Here is a 12,660-nt window from a genome sequence, read left to right as displayed (position 1 = left end):
CTTCTTTTTTTTTCTTTTCCCTTATGAATTGATAACCGAGTTGAAGGAGGTATTACACAAGTGCCAGATAAAATGTAGTCATCCTTTTATAGGGTAATGATGCCTTACTTCTAATTCTAAAGCACTGGGGAGATGGTAGCATATATCATTTGAAATATCATTTTATTTAAAAATAGTCTCTTAAAAATGAATAGATAATGAGGTGAGAAAATATTTAAAGGACAAAAATATATTTCTGAAGAACAGAGATGAGCATCCTGAATTATATCCTCATTTTAACACAACTGAAATTGAACATTGCTCTACTGGAAGATGTTTGTTTATTTTATTTGTTCTTTTTTGATATACCTGACAGTAGAGTACATTTTGACATATTTAGACAAACATGGAGTAGATCTTATTCTATTAGGATCCCAGTCTTGTGTTTGAACACCATCTGGAAAATGTTTTCTTTCCTTAAGTTACAAGAATCAGGATCTTAGATTATCACATGAACACAATGCTAAAAGCAGGATCTACAAATATCTACCAATTCATTTAGTGGACATTACAACTAGACATTACAATTTATACTTATTCTATCGTAAAATATATTTAGAGAAAAATTTGACTTTATGATACCTCCAAGAAAATGCTACTGGAATATACAGAATTTGTTTTGGTTCACTTTTGATCTCCTTTTATGAATTCCACAGGTATGATGTATGGTGAGTGCTCATCTTTTCCTATTAGTTTTCACCATTATCAAGCTTATCCAATGAGAAACATGGCTTCAGTGCACAAATGGATATGTTTGTGGAGAATAAGATAGTGAGTTGTAGACCAAACAAGTATAATTTAACTTTTTCTTGGTGCAATCATGTTTCTGAGATAAATAACTGAAAAGTGTTTGAAAATTGATTATACTAGTCCATCTCTATATCCTTGAAGTATAAAAAAGACTGGCCAATGACTTTATTATATATTCTAAATATCCCAATTGATAACTTACCCAAAGAAGCAGATACATTGTAAGAATGCATAAAAAAAATAATGGAAATAAACAAGGATTGTGAGCACAATTCACCTGCTCATAGGAATTACTCATTTCTAGAATATGTTACATTTCTAAAAACAAGTACTTCTAACAAATACAGCAGGATTATGAAAATTATCATGTTAATATTCAGGAAAAAATCATGCTATTCTTTTTTATGCTTCTCACTTAATATGTGGCTTTCTTCATGTCACCTTCAATTCTACCATATGTCTAGAGTAACATATTTTTATCAGTGTTGTTTCAGGAGGAAAAAGACATGAGGAGGAATAAAAAAAGAGATAACTAAAGCAATCCCTTCATATGGAAATAACTACAACTTCTCTTAAAATTATCTGAAAATGGTTGATTTAGCAGACATAAAGTTGATAAGTCTCTTTTTACTAAAATAGAATGATAATATTGGACTCTTTCAAAGGATAAGAAGTTTATATGAAGTGATTGACATAAATATCTGTTAGTAGAGTAATACAATACAAAATTATTAATATTCAATTCTATCAATTTGCCATTTTATTCCAACCTATAGAATTTATGTGTGTGTGTGTGTGTGTGTGTGTGTGTATGTGTGTGTGTATTCCCCATGGACAATTAAGTATGAGAAATTCAGATTATATTATAAGTCGTAGTTGTATTAATTTGCCTGATTATTTTGGATTTATGAAAGCAGTAAATGGAGTAAATTTATAATTAACCCCCATGAACAAAATCCAGTTTTATCCACATATTTTTATAAATATTCAAAGTTCTGTTAGTGGTACCAGTAATTCATAGTTGATTTCTAGGTGCACAAATTTACCATCACTTATAATGAATGAACTCTGGGAAAGGATGAAGTGGAATGGCATGCTGAGTCCGACATTAACCCAAGTGGATTTCATAACCAACTCTTACACTGATAGTCTCTCATTTTATTCAAATAGGGTAACAATTCTCCTTTAAGATATTTTTCTCTAAAATGGAGATGAAGGTATTTTTATTTATCTTACTCAGAATAAGGAAAATAATGTTACACAAACATACATTGGAGAAAACATCACCTCTTCAACAAATGGTGTTGGGAAAACAAGAAATCCATATGCAGCAAAATTAAATTGAGCCCCTATCTCTCACCTTGCACAAAACTCAACTCAATGTAGATCAAGGACCTAGGAATTAGATGAGAGACTCCAAGGTTAATAGAGGAAAAGTAGACCTAAATTTTTATCAAGTCAGATTAGGCCCCGACTTCCTTAACAAGTCTCCTAAAGTGCAAGAAATAAGCATAAGAAATAAAATCAAGAATAAATAAATGGGTGGATTCAAACTAATAAGCTTCTTTCAGCAAAAGAAGCAAACAGTGGGTGTATAGAGAGAGCCTACAGAATGGAAGAAAATTTTTACCACAGGTACATCAGATAGAGCACTAGTCTCCAGGATATATAAAGAACTCACAAAAACTTAACATCAAAAAACAAAACCAAACAAAACAAACAAACAAACAAAAAACCCAAATAACCAATCAATAAATGGGCTAAGGAACTGAACAGACATTTTTCAGAAAAAGATACATAATGATCAACAAATATATGAAAAAATGTTCAACATCTCTAACAACTAGAGAAATGCAAATCAAAAATATTCAAAGATTTCATTTCACTTCAGTTATTAAGAAAACAAGCACAATAACTTTTGGTGAGGATGCGGGGGAAAAGGCTCACTCATATATTGCTGGTAGGACTGCAAATTGGTGCAACCAATCTGGAAAGCAGTATGGAGATTCCTTAGAAAATTTGGAATGGAATCACCATATGATCCAACTATCCCACTCTTTGGTCTATACTCAAAGAACTTAAAAACAGTATATTACAATGGTGCAGCCATTTCAATGTTTATAGCAGTTCAATTCAAAATTGCTAAACTGTGGAAGCAACCTAGATGCCCTTCAATAGAAGAATGAATAAAGAAACTGTGTGTGTGTGTGTGTCACTGTGTATATATATATATATATATACATACACATACATACATACATACACACACAATGGAATATTACTCAGCATTAAAAGAACATGATATTATGGCATTTGCAAGTAAATGGATGAGGTTGGAGAATATCATGTTGAACGAAGTAAGCCAATCCCCAAAACCAAAGGCCAAATGTGCTCTCTGATATGTGGATGCTTACCTAATGCAGGGAGGGCATGAGAAAAATGGAGAAACTTTGATTGGGCAAAGGGGAGGGAGGGGTAGAGAGAGAGAATGGGGGTAGGAAGAATAATGAAATGATATGGACATCATTGCCCTAGGTACACGTATAGAGACATAAATGGCGGGACTCTACTTTGTGAACAATCAGAGAAGTGAAAAAATTGTGCATCATTTGTGTACTATGAATCGAAATGCATTCTTCTGTCATGTATAACAAATTAGAACAAATAAATAAGTAAATAAATGTTTAAAAATACCTTTACACTACATCTGTGAAAGTTTCAACAGTGTGCATCATGACTCTATATGAGCTGGGTGTGGTGGCTCTGGACTGTAATCCCAGTGGCCTGGAGGCTTAATATGAGGATCACAAGTTCAAAGCCAGCCTCAGCAAAATTAAGGCACTAAGCAACTCAGTGAGACCCATTCTCTAAATAATATACAAAAGAGAGCTGGGGATGAAGCTCAGTGGGCTAGTGCACCTCATTTTAATCCCTGGTACCCACTCCCCACCCCCCTAAAAAAGACTCTATATGAGAACTACTGTAGAAGTAAGGCTAGTAAATTTGCCTTTTTGGAAGATATTTGGTTTTTTTTTCTCCATCTTGTTAGAAGTGATAATTTGATGAATAATATTTCTTCTAGTTATTTCTTGCTTAAATATAAGAACAAGTCTCTAAGAAAAAAGGAAATTGGAATTCATGGCTTGTTCTTATATTGCTAAAGCATTTCAATGTAGTCATAGCCATTATATAATTAAATCAATATTCATCACTCTTCTCTGTCAGGAAACTTAGTTCAAGTTAATGTTTTCCTGAAATGCAAATTTTACTTGAAATTGAAATACCAGGTGAGAATTTATTTTTATGTTTATTCTCATAAAAGAATCCACATCTAAAAAGGAAGGAAGAATGCAGTAGCAAACCATGTCCATTTTGCCAGGGGTTGTGTTTCTATCCACCAGAGAATAGTCACCAATCAGGCTTTCCAAATGAGCAGAAATAAGAGGACCAGAAAGAAATCACAAGGCTCAGCATGCTGCTGACCCACTTTATTATTATAACTCATAGGAGCTAATAGTACATTTTTTTTTCTGGTAAAGCTACAATGATTTGTCAGCAAATTACTTAACTTTTGTTAGGACTTAAAAAAAAATCTCTTATGGCAGTATATTCTAGTTAGAAAAAAAAGTTAATACTAGCATTATAATACAATTTCTAATATAGAGAAATTCTAATCTAAAATAGATCACTAGAACTCAAGACAGGAGTTATTTATCATTCTTCATTTCTTAGGTATATTATTTTAACTTCATTTCTTAGTTATTATTTTAGTTATTTTATTTCCATCGACCATTATCAAGTAGCCAAGTGGAATTTGTAAAACAACATGTGAAGCTGTTTTAATTTCACCTTTTTCCACTTGACAGAAAATAAATAGATCTTATAATCATCATGGTTTCCATGCTCCATTTGTATTTGAGGATTCCATTCTAACTAGAGGGGAGATAGAAGAGTGTGTGAATGTGTGGTTATTTGTAAGTGTCCCTGCCACATTGTCTCTAATGAAAATAAGTTTAGGTAGCAATTAGGATTTTTCTAATTGAAACTCATACTCGCTACATAGATTTATATTAATTATATACTTAAAGACCTTTGTATCTGTTTTCCCTAATGATCTCAATTAATTTGATTTATACATCTTAATTTTTTCTGGAAATTATTATTACCTTCTTAGAATAGAAGCAAAGAGCATTAGAAGCTCATCAGTTTGAACTTCATTAATATGGAGTATGCCGTATTCATAGCCCATACCATGGTCATGTGATTACTTACCTTTGAAAATATATTTGGAAAAAAATTTATGAAAGAGGGCTAGGGTTGTAGCTCAGTAGTTGAGAGCTTGCCTCAAACACAAGAGGCACTGGGTATAATCCTCAGCACCAAATAAATAAGTAAATAAATAGAACTATTGGATGCATATACAACTAAAAAGATGTTTAAAAATTATGAAAGCAAGCTCTAAGAAGGAATGCATAATTTCCCTATGTTTATATATGGATAAACAACCAATTTAATGCCACATCATATTCAACCACAAGAATGGGATCCTAAGTCATACACCATACATTTATAATATGTTAAAGTACAGTCTACTGTCGTGAATTTTTAAAGAACTAATACAAATATATATATTTTTAAATGTAAAATAGCTCCATTAAAATGTTTGTTGTTGTTGTTGTTTTCTTTTTTTTTTTTCCATGAGAATTGATCCTAGAGGTGTTCTACAACTGAGCTACATATCTGTCATTTTTACTTTTTATTTTTAACACAGGGTCTTTCTAAGTTAGGACCTTCTCAAATTTCTGAGCTGGTCTTGGATTTTCAATGCTTCTATCTCAACCTCCCAAGTTGAAGGGATTTTAGGCATGTGCCACTACACCTGACTTACACATGTTTCACAGATGCTGTTCACGATTATCCCTCTAATTTTGCAAGGTTACTAACCTAATTCATAAAAACAAATGAACTGCCCTCTAGGTTAAATAATACATTGATTCCTTTAAATCACAACAGCAAAAACCTTTACAATGAGAGAATTATGAATGATGTAAATTATTTTGATTATAATGTTTCTCAAATAAGTACAAATATAAAACTAGACATTTATTTACTTTATGATCCTAACATAGCTAAAGAAAAATGATTTTGCTAATAAAATACTAACAAAATTAATAATTCAACATATCGTGTGAGTGTGTGTGTGTGTGTGTGTGTGTGTGTGTGTGTGTGTGTGTGTTACTGAGGACTGAACCCAGGGGTGAGAGCCACAATGATCATCCCTCCCCAGGCCTTTATATTTTATTTTATTTATTTTAATTTTTGGTACCAGAGATTGAACTCGGGGCCAGTCAACCACGGAACCACATCCCTAGCCTTATTTTGTATTGTATTTAGAGACAGGGTCTCACTGAACTGCTTAGCACTTCACTATTGCTGAGGCTGGCTTTAAACTATCGATCCTCCTGTCTCAACTTCCCTAGCCTCTGGGGTTACAGTTGTGTGCCACCATGCCCACCTTTTATTTTATTTTTTATTTTGAGACAGGGTCTCACTAAGTTTCCCAGACTGGCCTCCAACTCGTGAACTTTCTGCCTCAGCCACTCCCCCACCCCAGGAGCTGAAATTACAGTCCTGTGCCATTGTGCCTAGCTACATTAACATATGTTAATATAAATTTATTTTGATGGATAATGTTTTGATGTAACTAGGTAATTGTATACAATGTAAATATAGTGCTCTTAAGTAGTTACATTTCATAGAGTGTGCTATATAATGAGTAACTTGACTTTTAAACTTTTTCTCATTTTCACTATGGTAAAAATTTTGTCCAGCAGTGTAATATGATATAATTTAGCATTGGTTTTTTTTATAAATGAATCATTCTATTAGTATGCCCATAAACCAAGATTATTTAATGTAACATCTTGCAGTATAACATGCTCTTACTGCAAAAGCAAATCCATTTACCTTATGTGGTACATTCAGATGGTAATAGATTCATATGTGTTCTTACACTTAAGTCTTTAAAACCATCACCAATATGTAACCCTAACATTAATAAAATTGTAGGTAGAATAAAACCATCACCAATATGTAATCCTACATTAATAAAATTTTAGGTAGATATATTTATAAAGCAAAAGTAATTTATAAAGAATTCAAAGAGATTAGCTAAGAAGATATGAACCTACTTTTATGGAACAAATCCAAATTAGGAGCAATTAATGTAAGAATGATTATATTAAACAAATTACTAATATCATAGTTAAAGATGTAGCATAGTTAAACCATTGACTTGGAAGTTATCATTGCTGGTTATGTACAGATAACTAGCTAATAGGATATACACATTGATAAAAGAAAATAGAGTTAGATAGAACTTAAGTATATGTAGTGCTTAATAATATTTAAGGACATAAATAATATAAAATAGAAGATTTAAAAATAAAAGAAAAAGTAAGGTGTTTGCTAAGCACACCAATCTTTAACATAAATAATTCAACACCGAAGCCAAATGCCATAGCACAATTTTCAAACCTATATTTCCTGCATTCATCTGGATCTTATTTCTCAATTTTTGATTTCCTAGTTTGACTTTTTTTTTCCTCTAGAAAAATAGTCTTGCTACTCTTTAGTGTCAGAATTCAAATGCTGATTTTAGAGAGATTTTTCTGCTACAACTGAATTGTTTTTAACTAAGATTTCAGTATTTTTCTTACTTCTTCTTTGTAATCTATGCAACATGACATTATAATGTGGTTTAGAGCAAAAGTTATGAAATTAGATACATATCTACTTATGGTTTTGTATTCTACCCATGGGATATTGGACTATTCATTGAACTTCTAAAAGTTTCAGTTTTCTGAACTATGAAATCAAGATAACAGTGCTTGGCTCATTACACTGCTATGAACATTTGATAAGAGCATATTTTACAGCACAGTGTTTTGTATACAGTAAAAGTATTAAATAAATGCAGGATTTTTTTTCTTACATTAGATTTTTACTGCTCTATTATAACTCTGTGTAAATACACTTTTTATTATTGTTGTTGCAGAAGGTTTCCTAGAAATCTGAAACTTTAAAATGGAAAATATTATGAGATATGATGACACCATCAAGATTATCTTATACAAAAATTGTTGTATTATTGACTGTTATTTCATTCATATTACTGATATCCACAATGTAAAAAATATCTGATATTTAACTATTTTCTGCCCTTTATGTTAGAGATACAAATGGAAATAATATTTTAAAAATGTGAAAGAAAATAAAAGCTAATTTCAAAATTGTAAAAGTAAATCCTTATAGAAAAAAAAAAAGAAAAAGACCAAATTAAAGTGAATTATAACTTCAAGTAAGGTGTTTGTATCACACAACATTAAGGTAGAACAAAGTTTTGAGGTTTGGCAACATTAGATGATGCACATACAATGCACATGCAATATACACACGTGAATACATGCAGATATATTTAGAGAAAAGACATTAAGACATTATAAATGTGCTTACCTCTAACAACTAATATGTTGCCATGTATTAGAATTATATAATTAAATAAACTTTATAGATACAAAAAATATTTCTTTTACTCTTTCAATAATGATAATTGGTATTTTTCTGAAAGATACCTAAGAAAAATTTAAAATAATAATTATTTGCCAAATTAAATATTGTTGATGCCAATGATGAATCATCTTTTTGCAGCAGTGCTTGTGTTTTTATATTATGCACTCAGTCAGAAGCTAGATTATAGAGCAGTTACCTTTTCCTCTCCCCAAAAATATCTTTATTACTGCCTTTACCATATGTTTTGCTTCTTCAAAGATAATAAAGTGGCAGATGTATCATCATAGATATACCACATATTGGAAAAGTGAGATCATCAACTCCTTGTTTTATTCTTCAGTCATGCAGTCTCCCCCACTAAAGAACATTTCTCAAAGTTTTGATGATGAAGCACTAGGTTATCAAATTTATATCACAGGTACTTTTCTGGCTACTTGCTTTGTGATTTACATGTGTGTCCCATAACTCATGTTTTGGAAATGTAATCCCCAATTCAATAAAGGTAGGAGATGAAGCCTAACAGAAGCTGTTGGGGTCATGGAGGTATTTTCCCTCAGGAGTGAATTAATTGCCCTTATGAAGAGGGCTTGCAAGAGTAGTTTCTCATACTTCCACCTTCTGCTGTGTGAACAACGGAGAATGCATATATAAAGGCATAATTTCAGAAACAGAGGCAAAGTTTGCAGTGCCTAGAAATGTGAGAAATTTTTATTTTTGTAAATAGCATAGACCATGATATTTTGTTATAATAGCCCCAAATCAATTAAGAGCAGCACTGTAGATGAAAGACATAAGAAAATAATGTTTTTTTGTACTAACTATGGTGTGAGGAACACAAAAAAACATAAATAACAAAGGATAGGGAAGGAAGGAGGGAGGCAGGAAGGGAGGGAAGGAAGGAGGGAGAAAGAGAGAGAGAGAGAGCGAGAGAGAGAGAGAGAATATGTGCAAGAGTCTTGCTAAATGCTTTTATGACAGAATATAAACTACTTGAGTGATATATATATATTACTATGATAGGAAAGGTCTCTGTGAGGAAGTAAGCAGATATGAATGAAATGAAGGAGAGATTCATGTGAATATAAGATCTCAATTCAAAATATATGCTCATAAAATTAAATGTGAATATAGATAGTTTAGCTATGGAAATAATATTTCTATAATATTTATATCTGTCTTTTAGAATTAAAATTAAAACCTACTATTTCCATAAAGTTTTCCCTAGCAAAAAGTGTCATTTGAAACAGCATTAAGATTTATGCATATCTCTTTTACCTCTAGTTATATGTCTTTGTGTGTTTTACAATCCCTACAATAGTGGCTTGAAAATAACAAATGCTAAAAACCAAACAAAAACATGAAAGAATTATTCTAAGCTATAGGCATTTTTAAAGGAATATTGTATCATGATTATTTGCATGTGTTTTTATTTTGAAATAAAATGTCTCCATATAAGTAGAGCAAAATATTTTAAAAATATGTTGTAATATATATTTTCCCAGGAACATGAAAATTAAATATAAATAGAGAAAAAATCTATTTCATCTTACTACATATCCATGGAAGCAAAACCAAATTTTCTCTAAACATTTATGAAGAGAGAGAAATCAGATCATTCTCACATAAATACTTTTTTGGCAAAACACTGAAAAGGCAAAGTATAAAATAATATAAATTACTTACAACCATTTTATTTAGAGACACCCAACAATCTGGTGGGAAATCCTGCAGTAGTGGTACCAAGAATTGAAGACAGCCATCCCAGTGACACAAGAGCAGCATCATGCCGATGAGATTAAATATTCTCACCACTGCACTGGCAAGATCATATGTCATGTGGAATATCTGTTGAACAAAACATAAAATTAACTCTTAAATTTTTTTTTAAACACGCATACTACCAATATCGGAAGGATTAATACGATATAGCATAAGTATTAATTTAAAAAAATTAAGGAAAAGACTTTCAGAAATAGAGATTATATTTGTTTGTGTTTTCCAATGTTTGATACTCTGACTTATGAATATTATAATAAACTGTTAATTTTTCACCAGGAATAAAAAGGATAAGAAATTTATGCTTTCAAGAAAACTTCTTTTTCCAACAGTTTTTATTTACTATTTTTCTTCTCCTGTTAGTAAAGATACTTTAAAACATAAGTTATTCAATTTGTTGAAAGACAAAAAAAATATTCAAGGACTGAAAACTATAAGCAAAGAGTTTAACTGAAAAATATAAAGTGAGATTGAGAATAATCTGCAGTTAACAGCTATGCATGAAAACACTTCTTTAACTGTGTTATTGAAGATGGACAGTTGATGTTTAAGTTAAAAGTAATGTGGAGTTGCCTTAAAAACATTTGAACTTATAACAATCTTATAGCTATTTTTATCAATTTTTTATAAAAAGCTATCAAGGTAGGTCAGACTATTTCAGAAAGCCAATGAACATGACAAATCAAGATCTTCCTTTGAAATTTTAAAGGTGGGAACATATATCTGGCTATACGTTTACATCTACTCATTTTCTATTTGTTATAAGAAATAGAATCAGAATGTGGTATTTCTCTTTTGAAGTGTATGGAAGTCACAAGATCAACATCCATAAATTAATAGCTTTCCTATATTCAGCAGTGATTCAGCCAAAAAAGAAATCAGAAAAACTATCCCATTTGTGATAACCTCAAAAAAAATTAGATACTTGGGAGTTAATCTAGCCAAGGAGGTAAATGAGCTCTACAATGAAACTTACAGAACACTACAGAAATAAATTGAAGAAGACCTTAGAAGTGGGAATATCTGTAATTTTATTGGATAGGCAAAATCAATATTGTTCAATTGGCCTTACTACCAAAAGCAATATACAGATTCAATGCAATCCCCATCAAAATGTTAATGACATTCTTCACAGCATTACGCAAAACAATTCTTATATTAATTTGGAGGAATAAGAGACCAAAAATAGCTAAAGTGACACTAATCAAGAAAAGAAAAGCAAGAGCTATAGTAACAAAACCAGCAATGGTATTGGCATCAAAATAGATATGAGGACTAATGGAACAGACTAGAAGACACAGAGACAAATCCACATACTAATAGTCATCTAATATTTGACAAAGGTGCCAAACACATATCTTGGAGAAAAGACAGCCTTTTTTAACAAAATGTGTTGGGAAAATTCAATAGCTCTATGTAGAAAAATGAAACTAGACCCTTATCTCTCATCCTGCACAAAACTCAAATCAAAATGGATCAAAACCTTAGTAATTAGAACAGAAACTTTACACCAGCTAGAAGAACATATAGGGTCAATACTCCATATATAGGTGCTGGCACTGACTTAATAAGACCCCCAAAGTGCAAGAAAAAAATCAAGAATCTGTAAGTAGAATGCCATCAAACTATAAAGTTTCTGCACAGGAAAGAAAGTGATTAAGAGCATGAATAGTGAGCCTAAAACTGAGAGAAAATCGTGGCCAATCATTCATCCAATAGAGGATTAATTCCAGTATAAGCAAAGCACTAAACACCAAAACACAAATAACCCAATCAAAAAATGTGCAAAAGAACTAAAAAGAAACTTCTCAAAAACAAAAACACAAATAGCCAATGGAAAAAATATTCAACATTTCTAACAATCAGGGAAGTGCACATCAAAATTACACTAAAGATTTCATCTCACTCTAGTAAGAATAGCAATGATCAAGAATATAAACAACAATAAATGCTGATGGAGTTGTAGGGAAAATGGAGGGCTTGTACAGTGTTGGTGGGACTGCTAACTAATACAACCACTCTGAGAACCTTATGGAGATTCCTCAAAAAGCTAGCAATGGAACCACCATATGACTCAGATACCCCATTCCTTAGTATTTTCTCCAAAGATCTAATATTGGCATACTACAGCCGTATATCTATGTCCATACTAGAGGAATATATCTGCAATGAGCCATTAAAAAATGAAATTGTGGCATTTGCCAGTAAATGGTTGGAAATGGAGAATATCATCCTAAGCGAAATTAGCCAAACTAAGAAACTCAAAGTTCAAATGCTTTCTTTCATATGCAAAAGCTAGAATAAAATAAAGGAAAAGGGAAAGAAAGGATAGGATAACCTAAGGAGCCAATCAAATACAAATTAATAGATGAGTGAAAGGAAGTCTAGTAGAGGAAGGACAAAAGGAGGGGGAGGGCAGGAAGGAATAGGGAGGGATCATGAGCTGAAATCAATTTCTATGAATTTGTTGTGATGAACTGATCTACTATGTATAACTATAAAGTTCTAATAAAAAACGTTTAT

The 12,660-nt window shown here is 31.6% G+C and overlaps 1 protein-coding gene across 1 annotated transcript in view; it reads right to left on the bottom strand.

The window, feature by feature from the left end:
• Positions 1-12,660, bottom strand: part of Hcn1 (hyperpolarization activated cyclic nucleotide gated potassium channel 1) — a 369,751-nt gene that overhangs the window by 158,908 nt on the left and 198,183 nt on the right. The window contains exon 3 of the mRNA XM_005319677.3: positions 10,045-10,206. Within this exon, the coding sequence (XP_005319734.3) occupies positions 10,045-10,206 (162 nt within the window). The remainder of the gene's footprint in view (positions 1-10,044; positions 10,207-12,660) is intronic.

This window comes from Ictidomys tridecemlineatus, chromosome 1 (assembly GCF_052094955.1).
Source record: "Ictidomys tridecemlineatus isolate mIctTri1 chromosome 1, mIctTri1.hap1, whole genome shotgun sequence".
In the NCBI taxonomy this organism is placed as follows: domain Eukaryota; kingdom Metazoa; phylum Chordata; class Mammalia; order Rodentia; family Sciuridae; genus Ictidomys; species Ictidomys tridecemlineatus.
The sequence above is the reverse complement of the archived record's forward strand: the minus strand, read 5'-3'. Positions and strand labels throughout refer to the sequence as shown.